Raw genomic sequence first — 27,398 nt, 5'->3', positions numbered from 1 at the left:
CCCAAGTGACTGACGTACTCGAAAACTGGCAAAAGCCTGGCCAAAGTCATTCGATGTCCCTATATTGCAGGAATGAGCTCAGGAGAGAGTGGACCTCCCATTCTAATTCACTCAGAACCGAACTCTGAGCACCTGTTGGAAGCTGGGTGGGTACCAGGTACTGGGGGTACAGATGTAAAGATGCAGGCTCTCTGCTCAAAGAACCATGGGGTGTGGGAAGAAACTCTCCTGTGAGTGTTTGTGGGGTGTGCCCTTCTCTGATAGAAGGGGCCAGACTCAGGCAAGACGCCCTCATCTCTGCCTGTCATTAAAACAGACATGATTCAAACATTAGAACAATCTGTCTAATCCAGACTGATTCTGGATCAGTCCCACAATCACCTCATTTAGGGAAGGGCTCCTGATTTGCAAGCTCAGAAGTGACACAAGCCAACATAATGATCATTTTCCGACCCCACCAGAAGCAAGACAAGGCTTGCACTTCCACCTCCCCATAAAGTAACAGGTAACTTTTTGCTTTTCTGGGAGATCAGTGTGTTCTCTTCTTTTCTTTCTTTTTGAGGTATAGTATATCTATGGAAAGGCTCATGAATCTAGAGTGGATCCTTATTGGATGTGTGTGTGTGTGTGTGTGTGTGTGTGTGTGTGTGTGTGTACACCAGTGCAACCCTACCCAGATCAAAGGGGCCATTCTTAAGTTTGCAAAGATCTAACAGGGTAGGACATGCACCCATTCAGCTTTGAACAGACTGTGAGACACAGTATCTCAAGGTCTGACTGTTGTCCTTGACAATGGAGATGAACAAATGGCTAGTGAGTACCTGCAGTGTGCTAGAACCTTCATGGGATAAGCTCCATCGCCTCTCACCTGGAAATCCAACATAGGGGGCTTGTGATTTTTGGGGAGCCGAGCATCAGTAACATATTTTGTGTCACCTTAATTTATTTTTTGTCTATTATCGATTATATTATAATATTTGGGGACTTTTACTTGAGAGATACCTCTTTCTGACAATCTGCCTTCCCTTTGTCCTTGATGTTGTATCATTATTATTGCGGGTAAAAAGAAGCATAATATTATGTTACAGCTTATAATGGCGACCTCTGGAGAAGGCAGCCACCCCAGTGGCACAGCGACACCCAGGCCACTGGCACAACTGCAGGAACTCGAACCGCGGGTAGCCCGCAGACGCCTGTCCCAGGCCCGCCATAGGGCCACCCTGGCAGGGCTCTTCACCAACCTAAGGAAGACTGTTTACTCCCAGTCTGAACTCACAGCCTCGAAGGTACGGGGACCTCAGTGTGGGGCTTGGCCCTGCCACCCTTGCTGCACAAGGCTGAGGGCTGGGCCTCCGTGTGGTCAGTGATCATCGGTGGATGCCTCGGGGGCTATACCTGCTGTGAGAGATGGGCCTTTTCTACCTGCAGCAGACCAGTCTGGCATAAGTAAAGCAATTATGGGCCTGAGGAGGGGGCCTAGTTTGCCAGCCACTTCTGTGCCTGTCCACTCAACAGGCAGTGGCATTTAGCACACGCTCAGACACCCTGTACATCTACCCAAACACACACACCTGTGTGCACACACGACACCACACACACGTGCACACACCATAGACATACACGCATGCATGCATCATACCATTAGCACACACATACACGTGGTCACACGCCACACACTTTATATACATCATCCAGGTCTTTCCCCCAGGCAACAGAGCTCTCCGGGTAAGTATTTATCTTTTCCTGTTCTTAATTCTGCTTTTGTCCTCAGCTTTTTAATTGCTATCTAGCAATCAATAAATCAATTATCTAGCAGAGCATGGAGGTCCAAGTATATTGGGGTGATGGAAGGACGGAGTAGTCATAATGGTGGAAGCATTGGGAGTCCCCCAAGAGGTGCAGTTCCCCACCCCCTTTTAGTAAAGGAGAAATCCTTTTTGTAAAGGAGTTGAGCAAGGACTTACTAGCTGGTCAGAAAGAGTCCTTTTTCCTACTCCAAGTCTGGCCCTCTCCCCACCCTCTACCTCTCTGGATTATCCTGTTGTCCTGTGTCTGTTCCCAGCCCTGGGGGGTGGGGTTCCATTCTTGGGCTGATGCCTTCAGCAAAGCAGCATTCACAAGCTTCATGTTTTCTGTTCATGGCACTGACAGAGGCTTCTCATTGGGTACAGACATACGAAGAGCTCCTGAGCAGGCACGGGCCAGGGCTTGGTGGAAATTTAAAAAGGTGCCCTGAGCACCTTGGTGCAGATTTTCAGTATTTCTCTATTATATAATAATTAGCTGAATCCCAACACAGACCCCACCTGCTCTTGTAGAATGGTATAGGGGCCTGGTGAGGGATGGAGGAAGGACTGTTCTTCCCGTCTCTGCTAAGTTGGGCTCAGGATCCAGTAGGAGGATGGCACATCTGGGCCTTTCTGTCAAGAACCTGACCAGCATAGCTATGCTTCATGTCCATTGGATGAAGAGACGTTTGCTCCTTGCTTCCAGAGGTGCATGAAAACCTAAGTTCCTGACATAGGCCCATGGGTATGTGCACATAGGTTGGCAGCAGAACCAAAGAAAAAAATAGACCTTCAGAACCTCACAGTAAGAAGTCAAGTAAATCCAGAGGAAAACCATATCCATACCCCTAAAATTTGTGCCACGTGACTTAGCATGTGAAGCATGGCTATTAACTGGTCTCAGTGATGGCAGGCAAGTGACTTCTGGCCTTCAGTCAACATGTCCATTAAATAGGGAGGATAGTAATGGCTGCCTCATTGGCCTAGAATAGGGTTTAATGGGATACTCCAACACAGAATGGTTCTTAGAGCCTTAAAATGTTAGAACCATTATTCCCCAATATATTACCTTATTTATCCCCCACAGCTCTATTCCTATCATTCTCATTGTACGGGTCAGGAAACGGAGACTTCAGAAGATTAAATTACTGGCTTTAAATGATGCAGCCAGGAAAATATCTGGAACTCAGCTGTTCTCTGTATTCTTCTTTCTCTATCTTACTTGAGGGAAGGCCCAGGATTGTGCGTGAATAAGGGAGTTGTTGTTCTATAAGATTAATGGTGTAACTAGGTCTCATGAGTCCTTTAGGGCTGACATAACAAAATATCAGAAACTGGGCAGCTTAAAACTACAGAAATTTATTGACTTATGACTCTGAATGCTGGAAGTCCAAGGTCAAGGTTTCACATGGCCAAGCTCCCTCTGAAGGCTCTAGGGGAGAACCTTTTTACCTCTGCTAGCCTCCAGCACTTGACAGCAGTGCTTGGCTTGCAGGTGCATCATTCTGGCCACAGGGCCACATTCCCCAGTGACTTCACACCATCTTCCCTCTGTGTGTGTTTATCTCTTTGTCCACATTTTTCCTTTTTGTAAGGACATGGGTCATACTGAATTGGTGCCCAATCTAAGGACTTCATTTTAACTTGCTTACTCTATAAAGTCTGTGTTTCCAAATAAGGTCACAGGCATAAGTTTCAGGAGTTAGGACTTCAACATCTTTCTTGGGGTGGGAGGACATAAATCCACCCAAAACAAAGGTCCTACAAAAATTAGCACTCCAAAAACATTATAGAAACAGAATTTCTATGAATGGCACCTGGTTTCCCTGGATTGGTTTGATGCAATAAGGGTGCAAACAGGCCTGAGTTGTCCTGCTGAGCCAGCGTGGGCAACTCATCCTGGACCAAAGGAATAGTGTTGGAGTCCATTTAGGCTGCTATAGAAAAATACCTTAGACCAAATAATTTATTATCAGAAATTTACTGCTCACAGTTCTGGAGATTGGAATTTCCACAATCCAGACACCAACAGATTCAGTGTCTGAAGAGGGCCAGCTCTCTGGCTCACAGGTGGCACCTTGTTCATGTCACCTCACATGGCAAAAACAGCAAGTAAACTCCTTCAGGCCTCTTTTATTAGGGCACTAATCCAAATAGGGCCTCTACTGTAAAGCACCTCCCAAGGAAGGACTGTAGGGAAAGGCGAAATACCAGGGAGTGATATTGACCAAATTATATTAATGTATTATGTGCATGAACAAATACATTAACAGTGAATCGTACCATTATGTATAATGTATTACATTATAATACATAATATAATTATGATATTATACTTAAACACAGCAATGAAAATAGGGAAAAGAAAGAAAGAAAGGAAAAGAAAGAAAGCACCTTCCTGAAGACTTCATCTCCTATTACCCTCACATGGGGGGCAGGTTTCCAACATATGTGTTTGGGGGAACATAAACATTTAAACCATAGAAGCTGGGGAATCACCTTCTCATCCTAAGAACAAACCCAAGATTCTGAGTCCTTGCTGCTTTGACACCATAGCCATGACAGACTAGGACAACAGTGGATAGGAAGAAGGGGTGGGCCTTGCTCAAGAAGTGTTCAGAGGTCTTGCAATTAACTGTACTCTCACATAGGTGTTGTTCCTGTCACCTGGTCTTTGGGTAGCAAAGCATCGTGCTTCCAGCTCCCCTTAAGTCTCTTTTTATTCACCATCAGAATCCCCAAGAATCTAGAATGACAAAACCCAGGCTGCCACCCCCTAGCTTCTGTAGCTTCCTCTCCCACTGCCCATCCCAACTCTGGCCACATCTCACTGTGGCAGTGCCCTGAGCAAGGCTGGCCTGGCCTGCCTCTGTCTTTACTCACACAGTTATTTGTGCCTTTGAGACTGTGTACTCTCCAGAGCTCTGTCTGGCTCACTCTGCTGCCTCGTTCCATGGAAGTTTTCCCCCTGCAGTTAGAATATTCTCTCCTTCCTATATATTTCCACAGCCCTTTGCTTCTATCCCTGGTTAGCCCTTACTTAATTTCATCTTGTGTTAAGGAGAGCTGTTGCCATGCTTGTCTTCCCTGAGAATATCAGCACCTTGATGACGGGACCATCTTGTTGACCCTGTATTCCTGGGGCCCAGCACACAGCTTTGGGCTTATGCATACCTGAGGGAGGCCATGACCCAAGGCAGATGTGGGTGCTCAGCCTCACAAACGACACTTAGGGTTTCTTGCTTTTGAATGATCTTGCAGTTTCTATTTTGACACACAGGAAAGGAGGAAAGGAGGAAGGGAGGAAGGGAGGAAGGGAGGAAGGAAGGAAGGAAGGAGATGAGGAGGGAGGAGAGGTTGCATAGAGAGAGGGACAAAAGAAAGAAAGCATGGAGGGAGAGAAGGGAGGGGAAGGGGAAATGCAAAGTTCAAGTTCATAGAGCAAGTTTTTAGATCATCTGGAGTGTGTGCATTTAGTGAACACATATTGTGAGATTAGTAATGGAATATTAACCAGCCAGTTGCACATGGTCAAAACAAAGCAGAAGTCTTGCCTGTGCATTTGGACAAGGCTGGGCTTAACATTCATTTGGTGGTGTCTCCTCTGGCACCTTATCCCACCTTCTGGTAGCCTGTATAGTCACTTGCTTTCCTCAGTTTGCTGAATACAGCTCATTTCCAAATACTTTGGTATTTCAGTGAGAACTCATTTCTAGGATACAAAGGAGATTTGTGCCTTCTGTGCACTAGAATAAATTTTCCAATCTTTTCACCATCAAGGCCAAAGATGTAACTTTGCATCTGAGACAATGAATGTGGCCTTAGGCTAGGGAGGGGGTTCCTGGGTCCACAAAAGCAGTCTCTGCGGTGAAAGGCTATATTTCCAGCACTGTCTCTGTCCTCAGTGGCAGGTTCTGAATAAGGCGAAGAATCACATTCAGGAACTGGAACAAACCCTGGACAACTTGCTGAAACTGAAAGGTAACAGATCCCTCCCTGGAGAAGACTGGTTCCATTTTTCTATTGATAACAGAAATAAGGTCACACTGAGTCAATAGATATTTATTGAGGGTCACTATGTGCCAGGCACTGTGCTTGGTTATGAAGTTGATGTCCGAGTCCCTAGGGAGCTTGCAGTGCGGCTGGACAGGCAGGGGTCATCAGCCTGTGGGGGTTTGATGAATCCCCTAATGGGGTGCTGCTGAGAGCACCTGACCTCACTTTGAGAGGCCAGAGAAGTGGTCAGTACTTGTACTGAGCTGCCCTCTTGCACCCAGAAAGGGAGGTGGAAAATGCCCTCTGGACTCCCTAGTACTGAGCTCCACCATGGAGCAGAAAGGCAGGAGAGACTTAATACAGGTCTGACTTTCTCCTTTGTGACTCTTGCCTCAACTTCCTAATAGAATCCTTCAATCTGGAGGATGGGAATGCAAACAGCTTAGAGGAAGTCAAGGAAGAATATGCCAGAATGTACTCTGGAAATGACAGGTAAGATCCAGCAACCACAGGAGAATGAGAACCTGCTGTCTTGCCCCTTTGGCCTTGGAGGCTGCCTCCCAATAGTCCACCCTCCCTCTACGTGCAAGATGGTCAGGGGCTCTGCTCACTCACAGCTGTCTGTCCTGGGTTCTCCTATATCTTAAGTGCATGCATCAATTTATTTTTACAATTATAAAAATGATTATTACAGAAAATGATTACTATAGAAAGTGATTATTAGAGAAAATGTAGAAAATACAGAAAGGCCTGAAAATATGAATCATCTCGCCTTTCAAAGAAAATGTTGATTTTGAGGAATATCCATCCATCTGTTTTTCAAATTTTGCACATTATTTTTAGAATGATGACATCATTGTGTTCATCTTATATAGTGTATTACTACATCTCGTATCTTATATATATTTCTTAAAGTCCTCAGTTATCAGCTTTATTGGAAAGTAATATGAAAATAAGGAAAATGCAAATCTTGGCCTACTTTACAAGTCTCATAGGAACCTAGGAAAAGGCACAATAAACTTGAAAGAGGAAAATAACACATAGGTGTCACAGATGCTGAATGGGGAATGTTATTAATGATGTCACATTTAAATTGTGAAAGACTGATTTGAGAAATGTCTTTCTTGTACTTTTTTGATGTCAGGCTTTGTACTTAACTCCTGCAGTTTCTGGGCTTTTCATGCATGCTGTGTGGCTATATTCTCAGCACTCAAAGGATGACCTAATCTTTGCGTTCACCTGCAGCTTGCAAAGCTACTTTGACCACAGCCTGGACTTTAGGGGCAATGGCTGGGCCCCTGTCATCTCTGGTGGCTCTGGGCATGTCCAGCTCTAATGGCATGATGTACATCCAAGTTGGCCTCTGACAAAACAGAGCTCAAGCCATCTTTTCCCCCTCCCAGAAGGGGGCTGCAAACTCCTTGCTATTCGGAGTCAAAAGTCCGCCTGAATGAAGCGATCACGCATGACTTTTACTGTGTTCTCAGTACTTTTTGGTGTTTTCCAAATTTTTAAACATATTTCTGATGTCAAATAAGCAGGGGAAACAATTATTAAAAATGAAATAAAATTCACATTGTAAATGATGTGAAAATATACAAAAATGTGTCAAGAGGAAAATAACCGCCTACGTTTAAATCTTATTTCATAGACAACTTGATCACCATTTTGTTCCCAGAGGGGAGGCAGGTGTGGTGTGTGTATGTGTGCATGAAGGTGGCAGTTAGGAGCCTTGTTTTAAAAATCACACTGGGCTGATGGTGAGGTGGGGCCCAGTCCGAGACGGTTTCAGTCAGGCAGAATTCCTCATTGGCTTTTCCCAAATGACTAACAGTGATCCCAACCCCATTTATTATAAGTTGTCTTTTCTTTACTAAAATATGAACTTTATCATATACTAAAAATCTTATAAGTCCTTTTATCACCTGCTCATAAAAGAATAGCTAAATTATAATAATTAGGGAGGAATTTTTTGCTATAATAATTAAAACTGTGGTGCCAACATAGAAAAGACTAATTTCATTTTGTAATTATTATATTTTAGTAATTAATTAGCTACTTGATTATGAATTAACTTGAGTGCCTTTGTTCAAGATAATTTTTATTTCCATTCCTGGGAATTGTTTGTACCTATTGTTTTCTCTGTTTTCCTGCTGCACTACTGATCTTTTTCTTATTTAATTATAGAAGTTCTTTATATATACAGAGGAATTAGCTCTCTATGGTGAAACTTGCCAAATCTTTTCTTTTGGACATTTGTTCTATTATTTTTCCTATTGTTTTTTGCTTTTTGTGTTTGCCATGCAAAAAAAATGAAGTCTGATCTATCAATCTGTTATGACACCTGGGCTGTAGGGAATACTTAGAAGTCTTTCTCTATTCTGAGATTAAAAAGTTGAGTTTGTTGTTGTTGTTTGTTTTTTCTGGCAAGTTTGCTTTTTAACAGGACTTGGTTGATTGGGGAGTATTCCTATCAGTATGAAGAGAAGCTGGTTTTAAGTTCTGATTTTCCAAATTGTGTCATGTTGTTTCATACTATTAAAAATGTATTTTTGAAGAGCAAAATTCTATAATGTTGATGAGTCCCATTTTATTCTTTTCTCACACTTTGAACTTTTGACTTAAATATTTCATGATTTTGGTACTATTATAAATAATAATTTAAAAATGTTAATATTCAACTGTTCATTCCTAGTATACAGAAATATATGTGTGAATATATATATATATATATATATATATATATATATATATTAACATATATATTAATTGGCACATAGTAGTTGTACATATTTATGTGTTAGTGGGATATTTCAATACATGTATATAATGTTTAATTATCAGACCAAGGTAATTGAATTTCTATCACTTTAGACATTTATCATTTCTTTGAGATGGAAATATTCCAAATCTTCTTTATTAGCTATTCTGAAACAATTAATTCTTGTCAGCCATAGTTATCTCTATAGAACATTAGAAAATCTTCCTCCTCTCCTGCAGCCCTATACCCGTTACCATCCTTTCTCTATCTCCCACTTCCCCACACCCTTTCCAGGCTCTGGTAACCTTTATTCTACTAGAATTAGTATTGATTTTTGATTATTGATCTGGCCTTCTGCAACCTTGCTAAGTTTCCTTCTGAATTCCAGTCATATGTTTGTGGATTCTTGGGATTTTCCACATTGTTACATTGTGTCTGAAAATAAAGATATTTTTATTTCTTACTTTCCAATATGTAGACCTTTTACTTTTCTCCTGCCTTATTAGACTAGCTAGTATCACTAATATGGTTTTGAATATATGTGTGTGTGTTTGTGTGTGTGTGTGTGTAGACATACATATAAAAAGAGAGTTTTTATATACAAAATATTGCTATTTATATACTAAATATTGCTAAGATTTTGAGTTTCATGTCCGCTGGGAATATTTGTCTACAGGTCTACAGTATTACTAACTTGTGTCTGTTTTCTTCCCCAGTCTGGTCTCAAATAGTTTTCCTCAGAATGGCTCCTCCACCTGGTGCCCAGTTGAATCAGTCAGAAAGGATGCTGAGGAAGAAGAAAATGAGGAAGAGGAAGAGGAAGACCAAGAAGAGGAGGAAGAAGAAGAAGAAGAGGAAGAAGAGGAAGAGGAGAAAAAAAATGATCTCTTACATTCCTCTGCCGCTATGTCGCCAGACCTCCTGGAATTTGAACGGTGTGAACAGCTGGGTGGGGTGATGTTTGGACACACACAGAGCTCCTGTGGGGAAGGGGACAGAAACTCCAAGTGGAGTATGCTGTAGCCTCAATGCATGCTCAGACAAGCCTGAATTATGGGAGGGGCTTTCTTCTCAGTACTTTTTTGTGTTTTCCAAATTTTTCAACAGTGAATGTGTATTATTTCTGATGGTAAATAATCAGGAGAAACAATTATTAAAAATGAAGTAAAATTCACATTGTAAATGATGTGAAAATATACAAAAATGTGTCAAGAGGACAATAACCATGTAGGAGGGGCTGGGGTTGGGCTTGATCTGAGGGGCTAGACACATAGTCTGGAAGCTATAACTGAAGAGCAAATACAGTGTTTTTTATTTAGACTGGGTGTTTATTTGGGGCGCAAGGGGGGCTTGTTGATGGAGATTATGAGGGATGAGTTCCCCTTCCCTGTACCCCCCACACACCCTACATATCCCCTTTCAACCTCATATCTGGTCTTAACAGAGATAAAGGTGGAGGTTGGCTGGTTCAGACTTCCTTTGACACAGCCTCTTCCACAGACCCAAGACCCCTCAGTAGCCTTATTGGCCTCCAGAGGCACAAGAGAAGGAGACTCAGTCCACAGCTGAGCCTGATTTATAGACCCCAGATTAAAGCAGCAGTCTACCAAGCCTGCACATTGATGGCCTCCTAATTAGAATTTCGGGTGGGGGGATGGGAATTGAGTAGCCACACCTCTCACCTAACATTGAACAGAGCTTTAGGGGCGGGGCCCTGGGAGGACCTGGGGAGCCCCCACCCCCCCAGCACAAATCTCTGTCCTTGGTCCCCAAGGTGCCTTCTGCTCCGGGACAGCGGCTTCTGCCCTGCAGGGGTGGGGGCAGAGGCTTGAGGCCAAGCGCGGTGCACCCCCAGCGTGGCCCAGGCACGGTGCAGTGGCCTCTGCAGGGACAGACTCCTGAGAGGCAGCGCCTCTCCTCTTCCAGGTATCTCAACTTTTACAAGCAGACGATGGACCTCCTGACAGGGAACGGCATCGTCTCCTCGCAGGAGGTGACGCTCCCCATCGTCTCCGCGGCCATCTCCCACCTGTGGCAGACGCTCTCCGAGGAGAGGAAGGCCATCCTCCTGCAGACCTGGGCGCAGAAGCACAGTGGCCTCCCGGGCCTCGAGGTGGCCTGCCAGGAGCCCGCGGGTGCCGAGGGCAGTGTGAAGGACAGCGGAGTAGACAGCCAGGGGGCCAGCTGCTCACTCGTCTCCACCCCGGAGGAGGTGAGCAACCTGTGGGATAGCGGAGGACGCAGAGGAACCACTGTCACCCTCCACCCAGGGTTTGCTTGGTCATTTTGCAAGCTTGAGGTGCCATTTCTATTGCAGGTGGCACCACAGGCTTCTGATTTTCTCAGCATAACCTCCACGATCACCAAACAGTATTTCTTGTTAGTGTCCTGGCCTTTCCATGGGATTGCAGAGGGGAAGGTTAAATCCTGTGGGAATCTTTCGGCTGCCAATGACTTGATGATTAAACTATGAAAAGCCGGCAGGTGGCCTGTAATCCCAGTGGCTTGGAGACTGAGGCAGGAGGATCCCAAGTTCAAGCCAGCCTCAGAAATTTAGAGAGGCGCTGAGCAACTTAGGGAGCTCCTGTCTCAAAAATAAAATAAAATAAAAAGGGCTCAGTGGTAAAGTACCCCTGAATTTAATCCCCAGTGCAAAAAAACAACCAAACAAACAACAACAACAACAAAAAAAAAAAAAAAACATGAAGAAATGCACAATTCACATCAGGGAGGTCACTGTTAGTTGAGCTGCTCAGTGGTGTCCCCTTGGACTCAGGTTCCTTTTTTCTCTCGGGTTTCTCATCCTTCCCTCCCCTCCCCACTTCTCTCACCCCCAGTGGTCATTCTTCCTCCTGTACACCAGGTAGAGAAAGAGTCCCTGTGTAGGCTCTTAGTTAAGGAGAAACTTTTCCAGAAGCTTCTACCATATCTCTTCTCCCCTTTCATTGGCCCAAATTGTCCAGCTTAGTGAGCTGGATGACACACAAGCACCCATCAGGCACAGACCCAGAGAGGTGACCAGTTCCCAGAGAACATTGCAACCACTGGGTGAAAAGGGGCAACCATAGCTTCCACTCTAAATGCCTTTCTCGGCTTTCCAGTAGTTAGGATGCCACAGTCCACAGATCGAGCACCAGGTGGTGTTAGCCGTCATCCTGTGCTGAGATAAAAGCAGGCCAACAGCAGCTCCTCCAGAGTTAGGAGCACTTCAAAAGCCTGATGCTCCCACCTGGGCCCAGGCTGCCCTCACTCCGTTAGCCCAGGACAGGCAGTTCTTTGCTCCCTGCACCTGTCCAGTGCTTAGTAGGACATTTAACATCCATGGCTATGACCCCCTTCCCCCTTGCCTTGACTATCCAAATGCCCCTCGGTGGGTGGTCCCTTAGAGGAGACCCCCATACTAGTCTCCCTTCTCTCCCTCTGGGGAGTCTTAGAACCAGAGAACTTCCATGTGCTTCTGACCCTACAGTTACAGCCCTGGAATACCCCAATCCTTCTGGAAACTTCCACAGTCATCTCCAAGTCTAGAGAACAACAGAGCTGTCACCTAGTCCTACCTTCCATTTGGCAGTCCTAGTTAGAGGTGTGATTTGTCCAAACACCCAGCTCCTACTTCAGGGATTGTATCCCTCTCATTTTCTCAAATCTCTCTGTCCTTGGCTTATGTGTGGATAGTCAGCCTTTCATTATCTCCCTGAAACACCCATGGAGCACAGTAAGCAGGCAGGTTCCTGGCTCCCACCCCAGATCCACTGAGTCAGAATTCCTGAGGGTAGGGTTCTGGGATCCACATTTTAAAGAGCACTCCTGGTGATTGATGCACCAGGCATTATTGGCAAGACCTCCCAGAGCACAAGTGCAAGTGTCCGTGGCTACTGCCTTAGACCACCCCCAATCACGAATGCACCAGCTTCCCATCTGTTTTTCCCCTAATGTTGGGTCCACCATGAGAGGATGCGAGTCCTCTATAATGGTTTAAGGAGAACCAAGGCAACCAGCAGCCCAAGATTTCATACCAAGGCACACAGGAGAGGGGAGCTAGGGTAGATGTCTTTGTAACCCTAAGGTACCTAGCCCTGAGTCTTGCATACACACACACACACACACACACACACACACACACACACAAAGTATATATCAAAATGCTGAGTAACTGAACGTGTGTGTGTGTGTGTGTGTGGTGTATACAAGCACCTGTACATTTGCCAACATGAACATTTCCTCAAGGAAGAACAGCTCCAAAGAGAAACCAGACTCTAATGTCCCAAATCATGGGAATGATTTGCCTGGCCCTTCTCAGAGAAGGCTGGTGCTTTTCTGGTGCTGAGGGAAACAGGCAGCAGATTCCCCCAGCCATGCCCAAGAATAGGAGCTCCCTGCGCAGGGTTTGGTCAAGCCAGGCAGGTGAGAAGGTGAGTGGAACAGAGCACACTCATGCTCAAGACAGGGCCAACCGCAGCTGCTCCTGCTGTGGCTTCTGGATCAGCTCAGTGCTCTACTACTTCAGCTTTACTGCAGCTCCTGGTCCTTCTGGAAAGGCTTAACAACTGGGTTGCTGCCAGCCCCTGTTCTCAGGGTTCTCTGCGTCCAGGAGGCTCCAGTCCATTCTGCTTCAGGTCTGGGACGTGTGGTCCCTAAGTGTGGTGGGAACTCCAAAAGGAGCCTGATCTGAGTCCTTTCCAGGTTGGATCATGAGGGGGCTGTGCATACATGGAGTCAATGTGTGGCCTGCAACTTCGTGGGCTAATTGGTTGTGGAGGGGAATTTAGGTCTTGGGTCCCTGTCTCAGACCTGTGGGGAGGAGAGAGCAGAGGCCTTTCTATGGCCTCTTCCAGAGCTTCTTTGAAGTAACAAAAGAAATATAAGTAGGACACCAGAAAATATTCAGAAAACTGGAAGGGACCACCCACATAGCCAGAATTCCAAGGGATTCAGTTACAGGGAAGTGAACTGAGTGAAGACATGAAGAGCTGGGCAAGAGCAGTGGCCTGGGCAGGAGTGAGGAGGGACCCTGGCAGGACCTGCAGGTACCTGCCCACAGGGGGCCAGAGGACACCCCCTCCTCCCCTCAGGGTGACCACCAGAGTAAATAAGGTGCCAAAAAAATAAAGCATGTCCAGCTAAACTTTTAAAATATTTAAAAAAAAAATATCCTGTGTAATTTGGGGGGACATTCTTATGACAAAAAATTATTCTTTATCTGAAATTCAAATTTAACTAGGCGTCTTGCATTTCTATTTGCTACATCCATCAATCTTAAGTGTAGATCATGTTTTTACAGAATATTTACAGATTAAAGGACCAAAAACCATCTAAATAACCAAATTCTAAATTTGGAAGCATATCGTCATTATTCTTATATTGCTACTAGCAGTCCTTGTCATTATCATTATATAATATGCCTGGGGAAATAACTGAAGAGATGTGGATTGATATAGCAACAACGAGTATCTCTGATGGATTCTTAGTGATTCTTATTTTCCTTATCTGTTTCTATTTTCTAGAATTTCAACAACACTGTTTTGTTTATAAAGCAGATAACATTCAATACAGCCAACATATTGAGCCATTATTATGTGTCCAGTGTATGATCTGAATTCTTGCAACAACGCTGAGTAGGCCACATTGTTAGCTTAGTCTATTTTGCGCTACTGTAGCAGAATCCCTGAGACTGGGTAATGTATAAGGACCAGAGATTTGCTGGCTTATAGTTCTGGAGGCCAGCAATCTAGTATCAGTGTGCCGACATCTAGCAAGGACCTCCCTGCTGCACTGCACATACTGGAGAAGGGAAGTGGGGAGAGACAGAGAGAGAGAGAGAGAGAGAGAGAGAGAGAGAGAGAGAGAGAGCGCCCATTCCAGAAAGCCCTTTTGTAAAGGCATTAAATCCACCTACAAGGGCAGAGTCCTCACTTCCTCACCTCTTCTTCAAAGCCTCCCCTCCCAATGGCATTACTTTGGCAGTTAAAATTTCTACAAGAGTTTTGGAGGAAACTGCAGCATTCAAACCATAGCAGCTGTGACTCCTGTTTTATTGAGGACTGATGGGGAGATGAAGTAACTTGCCGGAGGTCACAGCTAGTGCGTGCCAAGGCTGGAGCTGTCCCTCCTGCAGGCGAACCCTGCCTTCAGCTGCCCTGATGTGAAAGTGCTGGATTATGCCTTGTGGCTTAAACAGAATCTCCAACTTGGGAGGTTCAGATGAGACTTTCCAGCCTGTAAACAGGATCGGCTCTGCTGTCACCTCCCATGCCTGAGCCACTCTCTTCTTTAGAAAGATGAGACAGTCCCTGTACTTCCTCTCTCTCAGCCATCTCCAGGGCCGGCAGTTTGTCCTCGGCAGTCAAGAGCTTAATGTTCAGCTCTGGGGAAGATTATGAAGCAGAGACCCTGAGTTTGGACCCCAGCTTTGACACTTGTGCATTTTGGGGATAAGTGTACTTAGAAAGCCTTTCTACTCTCCGCCCAACAGCCTCGCCAGTGTCAAGCTGCGAAGTTATTTCTGACTTAAGGAGTTCTGTGCTTTCTTTCAGATCCTTTTTGAAGACGCCTTTGATGTGGCAAGCTTCCTGGACAAAAGTGAGGCTCCCAGTACCTCCAGCCCTAGGTGAGAAGATGGTGTGAGACAGCATGAGCAAGTGTGAGTAGGTGTGCAACTGTGTGAGTGACTATGAGATTGTGGAGCATGTGGGGGTGTGTGTGTTATATGAATGAGTGTGCACACATGTGTGTATGTCTGTGCACGTGCACCCCTGCTGGATGTTTCCTGCCTTTCCCCTGCAGCTCCCAGATGGGTGCAAGTTCTCAGGGACCCACTTTTTCCCTGTGATTGAAGTGGACTGATCCTAGGATTGTATTGTCGCTTTGGGGATGACATTGTCTGGGGAATCCTCAGAGGAGAGACTCTTCTGTCCTGGCCCAGGGCTAGAACACACCAGGTTATCAGCCCCAGGTTATGTAAATGCACATGTTTCCTTTGGTGGGTTTCCCAGTATGTCTTAGTCATGCTTCAGGCTGATCTAGCCTTGCTACAAGATCGTTGTTATACAAAATACCAAAAGCCAGCTGGTTTATAAACAACAGCATTTATTGCTCACAGTTCTAGGGAGCCGGAAGTCCAAAGTCAAGATGCTAGCAGATTCAGTCTAGTGAAGGCCATTTCTCATAGGAGGCATCTTCTCAATGTCACCGTATCTTGCTGGGCAAGGTGGTGCATGCTGGTAATCTCAGTGACTATGGAGGCTTAGGCACCAAGGATTGCAAGTTTAAGGCCAGCCTCAGCAAATCAGGGAGGCCTTAAGCAAATTAGTGAAATAAAAAATAAAAAGGGCTGGGATGGGGGTATGTAGCTCAGTGTTATCAGTGGTAAAGCTTCCCTGGGCTCAATGTCTCCCAGGCCTCTCTTATAAAGGTCCTAATCACCTGCTAAGGGTCCCACTTCCTAATACCATTGCCTTGTGGGTTAGGTTTCAGCATATGAATTGGGTGTGAGACACAGACCTTCAGTCTATAGCACCCAGGGTCAGGCAGCTCATGGGCAGGAGAGTGGGCAGGGGGTCTGGGGCACAGAGGACCTACCTGGGCCAACATGGAGGCAGGCCTGTGCCCTGACCTTAGGGGCTTCTCTGAGCCGCCTTTCACAGTGCTGATGAGAACAGCTATGGAAAAAGCAGAGAAGGGTGTGGCTCACCCAAGGAGCAAGAGGACATAAAACAGGGTCTGGGAAGATTTAAAACAGGGAGGACTTGGACTCAGTCTGTAGCAAGGGCATTTTCTCAGAGGAAGTCAGTCTGGCACTGAAATTCCCTGGCTGCTGCGTGCAAGGCTGGGCCTATGGCCTGCACGGACAGAGCTAGTGTCGGGGCTCAAAAGAAACCTGGACCTTGAGTTTTTCTGCCTTGGGAATGAGGGTGCCATCCACATCTAAGGATCCGAATGAGTGTGTTCATTGTCCTCTCGGTGGAAACCTGGCCTCCTGCAGGACTTTGGTCAGGCACGAGAGCTGTGCAAGGGTCCAGGACAGCTTCAAGTAGAACCCCAGTCCAGATCTGAGGGATGGTTCCACCACCCCACCTACCCCTGCAGGCCCGTTCAGATCTGAGGAGACAGGGATTGACGGAGGAGACTCTTCCCTCTCCAAAGCCACTTCATGTGGTGACACGAGCTCTCCTCAGCTGTGTGCCGAGTGTCATTCTGCTGCAGCTGGCTGGAAGCTGACATTCCTATTTCCGCACTGGGCTCAGGCTGCAAAGACAACTTGGTCGAGAAGCTGGCAAAGCACACATGCCAAGCAGTATTTGACATTCTAATGGAACAAAAACCAACCCATTAAAAATGCTTTCCCTGCTTTCTCTAGAAAAGGTAGGGATTACTGCCAGCGGGGTTCCGTTGGTCCTCATCCCAGGAGGAAGAGTGAAGGGAAAATATCGTCTGGCTTACAGGACTCACAGCCACTGCACCTCAAGGCTCCAGTTGCACCAGGCTGCTCCCCTTGGAAGAAAGGAGAGCTGGAAAACCAGCCTCCTTTCTGCAGGGCCTGAGCTCCAGACTAGACACACTGAGAGGGGGTCTTTCCTGGGACTGAACTCAAAATGAGCGGCCACAGGTGGGACCCAAACCCTGAGCTTTGCTCCAGCAGGTTGACTCAGAGGTAAAAGAAAACTTGCTCCCTCACTCTAAATACCACAGCTCAAAACATTAAATTAGGGCACAAGATCCAGTCCTATCACAGTCTTGTTTTTCCGGAGAGTTTCAGACATGACACTTGACAAAATTAATACAAACCTTTCAAGAAAAGCTGGGGGCTGTCCAAGAATTCTACTGGGTATATGAAAGTGCTGCATTCATACCACAATCCAAATGCTTGGCAGGGGGAAGGGTAGTCAAGCAGAGGTGAAAAATCAGGATTCTAAACATTTGCTGTTTCTTCTTTCTTTCTATTGACAGTTCATTGTTTGCCATCTGCAACCCAGAAAACCCAGAGGGGAAGTTTCAGCTCTATATGCAGATCATTGACTTTTTTAAAGGCCTTTGCTGCGTTAACACTCAGTTAAAACAGGTAGGACAGCTAGATACTTGCCCACCCTTGTTAGGATGGCAAAAAGAGCTCTTGAGGGGGCCTGGCCAACCCTCACCCTGATTACCCCAAGAAGGCAATGGGCAGACATTCTTTCAATCTCTGTGTCCTGTTCCATGGATGGTAAACTTCAGCCTAAAGCCTCCTGTGAAATGGAAGACATCAGGGAAACTGAGAAAAGAGCAGCAGGGTGTCCCCTGGGCAAAGCAGCACTGGTGACCAACCCCTGGAAGCAGGGACCAGATCCCAGGGCAGCTCTTAGCAGGCCCTCGTACATGTTATGCAACATCTTTCCAAAAGGCTGAACCGTTTCATCCTCTGAAATCCTGCAGCTTTTAAAGGATAATTTCTGCTCCTAAAAAACTTCCTCTGCAGCTTATTGTGACATAAGTCATGGGGGTCTTGGTTTGGGTGTCCATTCCTGAGGTTCTCAGAGGCTGGTAGGGTTGTCTGACCTACCAGGAGACAGGCTATCGATTTTTCTCTGCTAGTTTGGCAAAAATACAACTGTTATTTAAAAGGGCAAGCTTAACAATGGCTCACGTTTGCCTAAAAATAATTAGGCCACCTTTTCCATAGGATAGGGTGTAATTGGCCCCTTTCCCATTCATTCATTTCCCCATGCAGACACCATTTTCAATCCCCACTTGGAGTTCAGAGCCCATTCCTGTAGTTGTCTCCACTTCCCACCAATGGCTTGGGTAACTGTCTCATAGCAACTGTCCCAGCTTTCTGTCCGACACAGTTAAATTAGTCCACTTCATCAAGGCTTTGGGAACAAATAAAGGGGACAGCCTTTGCTTTCCTGACCTCCTTTCTCCACACGTGGCAAAAAAGCAAGGAGCAGAGGTCAGAGTGTCCCCATAAAGCACAGGCTCTTGAACTTCAGTGTTCCCTAGACTCATCTTGGGAGCTTATTCTCAAGGTTCTCATTCAGTGTTATGAGAATGGGGCGCTGGGATTTGGGTTTTGAGCAAGCTGTCCAAGGGGTTTTCTAGGCAGGAGGCCTTGGACTTTGGTAGACTCTGGTGTAAAGAGGGAAATTTCATTCTCTTTCAGTTTCACCTCCAACTCACTGCTACCCCTAATAGCTTCATGGGAGCTGGCTGGATCAGGCTTCATTAGCACCTGAACTGGGTTCCTAGGGCAGCTTTAACAAGTGACTGTAAACCTTTGGCTTGAAACAACAGGCTTATTTTATTGTTCTGGAGGCCAGAAGCTTGAGATCATACTGCCTCCAAAGGCTTCAGGAAAGGGTCCTTCTTGGCCACTTCCTGGCTCCCAGTGGCTTCTGGTACCACTCAGCATTCTTGCCCTGTATGGCTCCATGCCCCCAGGCACTGCCTCTGTTTTCACATGTCCTTCTTCTCTGTCCCTCTGCCCCTCTCATCGTTTATGGACACCAATCACTTGGATCTAGAGCCCACACGAAATTCAGGATGGTTTCATCTTGAGATCCTTAACTAATTACATCTGCCAAGACCCTGTTTCAAATGAATTTCTAGGGGGACATGACTTTTGGGGAGCTCTTAAGCAACCAGTAACAGCAAATATCTCTCACAATCTGCTCCTGTCAGCTTAAAAATATGCAGCTTAAAAGTGCCTCAGACTCCATTATTTCCTTAAGGAAATAGGACATTTTGAACAACATTTGGGCCTGTGTGTGATATTTGGTTGTTTTGTTCCTTCCCAGGACACTTGGCCCCTTGGGATGCTCTCTGACTACCTCTTGCTCAAGCTTGGCAATTGTCTTCATTCTGAACAAGGAGCACATGTTATTCCCCTAGAGATTACCTGATCCAACTTCTCTGATTCTCTCTCTTTCTCTCTCATTTCTAATACTGGAGCTACAGCCTGGGCCTGGCATGTGTTAGGCAATACTGAGCCATCCCAGCCTCTCTGATCCTCTTGATTCTCTTTTCCCTTCCCCTACCAGGAGAGCATGTGGAGGGGAAACTAGCAGAGGTCATCCCCCCATCTAGGTGTCCACCTTGGGACCATCCTACTTTCATTAGATAGCTGAAGGGGATACTGCCCAGGACCCCTGGAGAGCAACCCTGATCTGCAGGGACAATAAATGACAAGGGCCATTTCTCAGCTGGGTGGAGAGACACAGGAAGAGAAAACACCTGGGAACATATTTTTAGTGGAAGAAGTAATGGACAGGCCCGAGAGGTTGGCCGGGTCATTGTAAAGGGAATGAGAAACTTGATAAACACATATAGCACTGCTTCTTAAAAACTGATCACCTCATATGTAACCCATGTCCATGGTACAAAAAGTATTCTGCCAAACATAGGCTTTCTCCTGCTATGACTTCTTGCTTACTATTGCAAACTCTTCCCTTCCATGACAGTGTCTTATATAGCCATCCAAAGACCGTCTGCAGGAATTCATATCTTCTTTCAAACACAAGTAGTAGCCTACTACACACATTGTTTTGAACTTTGCTCCTCTTCTAATAGTGTACCCCAGAGACAGTGATCTCATTCTTTTAAAAAAACTCAGCTGCAGGCTGGTGGAAGTAGCTGGGGGGTAGAGTGTTTCCCTAGCACTGTGAGGTCCTGGCTTCCATTCCCAGCTCTGCAAAATAGTAATAATAATTATGATGAATAAAAATTTTAAGTAAAAATAAAAAAAATACAGCTTCATGGCATTCCATGAGGGACACACCATGCTGTAGTGTGCTGTCTTCCATTGATAGGCCTATGGATAAAGATTTATGGCTTCCCCATTTCTCTTATGGGATCCTGGAAATCCCTAGGATAGGAGAGTAGCCAGTTCCGCTTCCTTTCTGGAGGTGTGTGAGTTGAGTGAAATGGAAATAAGACCACCCCCCTTCTTCCCTGACTGGGGGCTGAAGGTGACAGCTGTGGAGACTGGGAGAGTTGGGCACACCCAAGATGCTGGGACCTTCCTATCTGCCTGGAACTCTTAAATCAAAATTTCAACCTCTTCCACCTGTGTTTTGCAGGAACCAGACCTTCCCACTGATGATGAGATGATAATGTTGAGGTGCCTGGAGACTTTTGACGATGAAGATTTGTAATGCAGAAGGACTGGAAGGGGAGAGGACTGACGGAGAGTGGGAGTTTCCGAGTTTGAATATTAGCAGATCTGGTTATACCTGCCTTGGACTTCCAGGGCTCTTTGGAGGGCACTGTCCCAGAAGTGTTCTGATGGTTTTAGTTTCTGATTAGTATAAAGTACAAGATAAGCAAGGCCTTGTGTTGGTCTTTCAGGGTTGTTTGGTATAAGGGGCTGGTCTTCTCCAGGACAATCCACTCTGTCCCTACTCAGGAGGTTCCAGGTACAGGAGAGGCCCAGTCCTTGGGCCTTTCAAGAAGAAAACAGGCAAGATCTGCCCCTAGGGGTGGCATAGCACCAGGCCCTGGGTTCAGGGCATTGCTCTGACGGGTTCTGGAATTCTGGAGCCCACCTACTCTTCCTATATGTTCTGGGAACCCAGTAATAGTGCCCACCTCAACCTCAATCCTGTTCTGTACAACATCAGGTAGACCCAGATACATCTGCTTTTTTAAGTATGTATACCTGAATGGATGCTGTAGTGAAATTCCAGAGTTCTGAACACTTTCTAGTGAAGGTCCTGGGCAGAGGATATATAAACATCCCTGGGCTTATACATTTAGGATAAGAATGAATTTTGTGTCAAATTGATTAGGCCATGGTACCCAGACATATGGTCAACCATTATTTTAGATGTTTCTATGAAGGTATTTTTGTTTTGCTTTTTTTTTTAATTTTTAAAATTTGTTCTAATTTGTTATATATGACAGAAGAATGTATTTCAATTCATAGGACACATATAGAGCACAATTTTTCATGTCTCTGATTGTCTTTAAACATGTACTTAGGGTAATGATGTCCATCTTTCCTATCCCCATACCCTCTCCCTACCCATCCCTCCCCTTTGCCCTATCTAAAGTCTGTCTGTTCCTCTCATGCTCCAGCCCCCATCCCCATTATGAATCAGCATCCTTATATCAGAGAAAACATTTGACATTTGGTTCTTTGGGACAGGCTTACTTCACTTAGCATTGTATTCTCCAACTCTATCCATTTATCTGCAAATGCCGTGATTTTATTCTCTTTCAATGCTGAGTAATATTCCACTGTGTGTGTGTGTGTGTGTGTGTGTGTGTGTGTGTATATATATATATATATATATATATATATATATATATATATATCACATTTTTTTTTATCCACTCATCTACTGAAGGGCATCTAGGTTGCCTCCACAATATAGCTATTGTGAGTTGAACTGCTATAAACATTGATGTGGCTGTGTCCCTGTAGTATACTGTTTTTAAGTCCCTTGGGTATAAACTGAGGAGTGGGATAGCTGGGTCAAATGGTGGTTCCATTCCCAGTTTTTCAAGGAATCTCCATACTGCTTTCCATATTGAATGCACCAATTTGCAGTCCCACCAGCAGTGTATGAGTGTGCCTTTTCCCTGCATCCTCACCAACATTTATTGTTTGTATTCTTAATAGCTGCCATTCTGACTGGAGTAAGATGAGACCTTAAGAGTAATTTTTATTTGCATTTCTCTAATTGATAGAGATGTTGAACATTTTTTCATATATTTGATGATTGATTGTATATCATCTTCTGAGAAGTGTCTGTTCAGGTACTTGGCCCATTGATTGATTGGTTTTTTTTTTTTCTTTTTGGTGTTAAGATTTTTGAGTCTGTGCAGGTATTTTCTTGAAGATGAGATTAACATTTAGATCAGTAGATTTTTAATAAAGTTGAGAACCCTCCATAATTCACCCAATAGAAGGTCTTAATAGAAAAAGACTGACTCCCCATAAGAAGAGGGAAATCTGCTAGCAGACCTCTGCATCACCTGAGGCTCTTCCCTACCGACAGCCCAGCTTGCAGATTTTACATTTACACCTCCACCATAGTATGGTCAATTCCTTAAAATAACTTTCTCTCCTCTTTCCTTGGTATATCCTATTGGTTCTGTTTCTCTGGCACACCCTGACTAGCATACTAGATGTGCAGAGAAATAGTTTCACTGGCCCTTTACGGTTTATAAGTCCTGATAACAGCAACTCCCCTCCACAGAAGGCCTCCCAGTGCTTCTGCTGTATTTCCTCATGAGAGCTGACGTGCAGGTTAAGTCTGAGGATCTCAGCTCTGTCCTATCTGACACCAGGGCCCAGCTCTTAAGGTACCATCCTGTGAAGCATGAGCTGACCTTCAGATTCCTACTGGGGATATGCAGGGATATGCAGGATATGCAAGGTTGAAGCCTTGCACTTCACAGTTTACAAATGACAAAATGAGGGGGGCACATGGGGCTTTCCAGGCAGCTCCTCAGCGGGGCCTTTGTGCTCAGAAGTGGTTTGAACTTGCATTGGAAAAAAAAGGACAGGCGGCTCTTAAGTCAGCTACCCGCTCAGCAAGCCCCTGGGAGTGTACAGAAAAGAAGAAATAAGTCTTCTCAGGCACCTGTGTAGTCGGCCTTCAGCAACCTGTGCCGGCTCAGGCCACCTCGTCAGATTAGGCCCAACCCTGCCTTTGTTTAGTCCAAGGTTGTGATGGAGTCCTGAAACAGAATGAGCCAGAGGCCCCTGGGCATGGTGGACCTTAGCAGAAGGTGGAGTATCCTTTCTCTCATAGCCATGAGCTGGGTGATGTCCCCACCTCAGTCCTCAGCCCCAACAGCCCTCTGCTTCCCTCCTTCTCTCCCGCAGGCCTTATTGAGATGGGTGCAGACCAGGATGTATTTTGTGCATAAACCCCATCACCTGGTACTCATTTCCCCTTCCTCTCCTCCAAGGACTCTTCTCACACCTGGCACGTATCTTCCTGTACCTGCCTGTTCCTTTCTGCGTCAATGCTGTCTGGCTCAGGGTTCTGCCCAGAAACAGACCAGCAGACTATGTAGAGAGGCCAACAGATTTTCTTAAAGGATCTGGTTCTCACAGCTATGGGGACTGTGAGTCAGACCTATATGGAAGGCCAGCAGGCAGGGGTTGATGCTGAAGTCGTCAGGCAGAATTTCTTCTCCTAAAATTCACAGTTCTGCTCTAGGGCCTTCAGCTAATTGGGCGAGTCCCACCTATGCTATCCAGGGCAATCTCTTTAATTTAAAGTCAATTGATGGGACGCGTTAGCCACATCTATAAAATATCCTCACAGCCCCCCACTGAGATGAGTGTTTCATTGGATAGCAGCATACTGTAGCTTGCCAAGTTGACACACAAAGCCGACTGGAGGAGCTTTATGTCGTTCTAATAGATCTCCAGGGAGAGAGCTATTCTTACCTCCATTTGGCAGAAGAAGAGACAGCACACTTGGCTAAAGCCACAAAACCAATCAAAAAGAGAACTTCAGATTGCCTCACCTCTGACTCTGTTTTGTGCCCCCCACCCCCAATGAATTAGTGACTCAGGGGGCTTTTATTTTTTTAAGGAGGAAAAATGTTAGAAGCTCCAGTTGGCCACTAAAGGATCAGGACATAGAAATGTGAAACCAGCCCTCAGAGGCCACAACACCATCCACCAGCATCACCTCTAGGTCACAGCTGAAGGGGGACCAGGGAGGTAGAATGGTGGTAGAGGAGGTGATGGAGGGAGGTCAGGAGGCTTCGGCCACCATATTACCTGGATGGGGCATGCAGATTCTGACAATGCCCTGGGCATTCCTGGAAACCTTGAGCTGTGCCAGGTCAGTGTTTACTGAGTGCAGATTGCATGGGCCAGAGGGTGACTGGCAGGGCGTCAGACTGAGCTCCCAGCCTGACATCTAGCTTGAGTAGCTCTGCATGGTACTGATTTCATCATGCTGATGACCTTGTGCACGTCTGGCCATCAGCTCTCACCCGCCAGCTACTGTGGGGGTGTGGGGGGGAAGGCACTCCTCTGACCCTGACTCTGAACAAAATGGGCCTTTCTGTCTTTATGGAAATGTTGAAAATCTGCCCTTCTATACATGCTTCTCATAAAACTGCCTTTCCCTGGAGCTCTGGAACCACGTGTTCTGACAGAGAAACCTGGGGCAACCCAGGGAAGCCGGGAAACTTTCCCCAAGGATGCTGCTCTCCTGGCCTGCTTTGTCCTGCGTTGGCTCCCTGATGACAGCACACAATAGGGATAAAGCACAGGAACATGGACTTGGAAAGCTGAGCCTGGCTGGCAGCTGCTTAGTGAGAACACAGGGAACGCTCAGAAGACATAGAGGCATCAACCTAAGGAAAAGAATAAATGGAACCACCTAACTGGACAGGATTTAAAGGGCCACAGGGGCAGAAGGAGCAGGAGGGAGGACATACCTGCTCTTGAATGATTTGAGAGGTGACCCGGGTCCCCTAGAGCAGTGAGCCCAGGTCCTGGGTTTGCAGCAGAGTTACTCCAGCATTTTGTACAGTCTGACTCTGTTACTCTTAAAGTAATATCTAAGCCACCATGCCACACACTCACAAGAAATCTTGAAAAACAAGTGGAAGTAATAGCAAGTGTGTATGAAGCCACAAATTATTAAAAGAAAGAGAAAATCTGATGATGCAAAAGGGGAGATCGCTGCAGTGAAATCCTTGAGTAGGAATCGGGAACAGGCTGTGAAGCAGAAGGAGAGAGAGAGAGCTTCCAGAAGAACCAGGGAGTTCATTCAGGAGGGACGCCAAGGACAGGAGTGCAGAAGGTGGGAGGGGAAGCGATGCAGGGTCTGCATGGACTCTCTGTGAGGCTTCCCTATGGATTTCTCAGTGAAATAGGAAGCTGAGAGTCAGGATGAGGATAGAGGCAGAGTTTTAAAAGACAGAGAGAGCCACGGAGTTGGGAAAGCAGGAAGCACAGAGAGAGGGCCCATGTGAAGTTCATGGTCAGGAGCCGAAGGCCAACAGGGTTGCGTGTCTTCTCCAGCGCCACTGCATGCAAGAACAGAGAGGGTGAAAAATGGTTTCTGACCAGTATTAAGGTTTTACCAACAGGGTGTGATGAGAGAGCAGTGACCAAGAGCATTAAGAGCACAGGAAAGTGTTTTCTTAAGATTGACCGTGGAATTGAGCCTGGACAAGGAGGGAAGAGAGGGCAAGTGGGAGGTGGGAAGACAGCATGTTCAGAGGAGTGAGCTACGAACAGTATTGTTGGAATTGTTGGAAACTGAGAATGGTGGAGGGCACAGCTGTGGGTAATCCCAAAGCCACGAAGTGAGACCTGACCACCAGGAGGACAGTGGAGGTGAGTGAAGGGCCAGATTATTGTGAACCTTGAAGGAAGGAGAGGCCAGGGGAGGCTCTGTAGGCATCAAGTCACCAACTGTTCAGACAGGATGGTTGGAGAGGGACAGAAGCAGATGCACTAACATTCCCAGGGAAGGAGGGTCAGTTTGTGGAGGACAACAGCAAAGAAGGACGTGGTAGAAAAATCTGATGATGTGAGAGTCAAAGTGTTCACTTTTGTCATCGATCAGCTTCCAGAACAACTTTCCAAAGGCTACATTTCATGCAAGTGTATTCTCTAACTGGACATCAAGGAGAAAAATATTTTGAGGAGTGGCTGACCACTGATCCCATAATCTGATCAGTTTTTTTGTAGGCTGACTGCAGAATATCTTCTAAGAACAAACAGATCAGATATATTGCAAAATCAGCACAAAATATTTGTATTGGGAATGAGAAACTTTTTCAAAAGAGCAGAATTGGTTCAGAAACTTTACCAGGAAGTGGTGAGAAAAAAATACACAACTTTGCATCAACTAAAGGTATATACAAGGAGGTCATCCTCATGAAAGCAAGAAAAATGTAGACTGTGCGTGTGTTGAAAAGTGTGGAGGTGACTATATCACCAGGAAACCTACTACGGGAGGGAACTGACAGCTTCACCCCAAGAAAACTGGTAGCCAATCAAGCGGATCTGTAAAGACTTGGACATGTGTGCCTGTCAATCTCCCAAAGTACAGATCAGACTCATGGTCTTAAAGAAACAGTCATCATTACTATAAAGTAAATGCTATGGTCTGAATGTTTGTGTCCAAAATTCGTGTTAAAATTTCTAACCCCAAGGTGATGGGATTAGGAGGTGGGTCCTTTTCAGGGTGATCAGGTCATGAGCAGAATCTCATGAATGAGACTAGTGTCCTCATAAAAGAGGCTCTAGAGAGATATCTCTCACCTTTTGCAACATGACATTGGTGAGGATATGTCGCCAACATAGGAAGTCTGCCCTCACCCACCCCAGTTTGTCAGAACCTTGATCTTGGATTTACTAGTCTCCAGCAAAGTGAGAAATATATTTCTGTTGTTTAACAAGCCACTCAGTGTATTTTGTTATAGCAGCCTGAACAGACTTCCTGGCAGCTTAGCCAGAGACCCTGTCTGGATTCCAGCTGGCCAGATTTGGCCACCTGTCTGCATAAGAAATAAGCAATGATGCATAAAGGAAAAATGAATTTTATGCAGGTTCCCTGGCTTGGCTTCTGGCAATAAGGCTGCAGCTAACACAGGATTTTAATTAGGATTATAGTAGGTTGAATAAGGTCTCCCAAAGATGACCATGTCCTGACCACCAAAACCAGTGAATGTCACCTTTAGAGTAAAGACATTTTTCACAGGTGACTAATTTGTGATCTTAAGATGGAGAGATTATCCTAGGTAAACTGGATGGGCCCTAATTGTAAACACAAGTATAAAATAAAAGTAGGCAAAGAAGTCAGAGGAGGTAAGGCAGAGGAGGCTGAGATCAGACTATTACACTCTGAAGATGATGGAAAGGGGCCATGAGCCAAGGAATATAGGCCCCT

The 27,398-nt window shown here is 45.7% G+C and overlaps 1 protein-coding gene across 2 annotated transcripts; it reads left to right on the top strand.

Moving 5' to 3' along the window:
* The first annotated feature begins 1,094 nt into the window (after positions 1-1,094).
* Positions 1,095-20,669, top strand: Stra8 (stimulated by retinoic acid 8). Of its 2 annotated transcripts, none has more exons than XM_076860243.2 (8): positions 1,095-1,286; positions 5,693-5,768; positions 6,191-6,275; positions 9,276-9,302; positions 10,471-10,756; positions 15,078-15,151; positions 17,491-17,602; positions 20,595-20,669. In XM_076860243.2, exons 1-8 carry the CDS (start codon positions 1,095-1,097, stop codon positions 20,667-20,669), a joined length of 927 nt encoding a protein of 308 aa, XP_076716358.2. The 2 variants fall into 2 exon arrangements, with proteins under 2 accessions (XP_076716358.2, XP_076716350.2); XM_076860235.2 differs by having other exon boundaries at positions 9,261-9,479.
* The last annotated feature ends 6,729 nt before the right edge of the window (positions 20,670-27,398 follow it).

Source organism: Callospermophilus lateralis, chromosome 1, assembly GCF_048772815.1.
Source record: "Callospermophilus lateralis isolate mCalLat2 chromosome 1, mCalLat2.hap1, whole genome shotgun sequence".
In the NCBI taxonomy this organism is placed as follows: Eukaryota; Metazoa; Chordata; class Mammalia; order Rodentia; family Sciuridae; genus Callospermophilus; species Callospermophilus lateralis.
This window is presented reverse-complemented; position numbering and strand designations above follow the sequence as displayed.

Excerpts from the sequence above, each read along its gene's own strand:
- Stra8 (XM_076860235.2), top strand. The coding sequence starts at position 1,095 with ATGGCGACCTCTGGAGAAGGCAGCCACCCCAGTGGCACAGCGACACCC. Across the intron at positions 5,769-6,190 it reads CAACTTGCTGAAACTGAAAG|AATCCTTCAATCTGGAGGAT; the intron begins GTAACAGATCCC and ends ACTTCCTAATAG. Across the intron at positions 9,480-10,470 it reads GACCTCCTGGAATTTGAACG|GTATCTCAACTTTTACAAGC; the intron begins GTGTGAACAGCT and ends CTCCTCTTCCAG.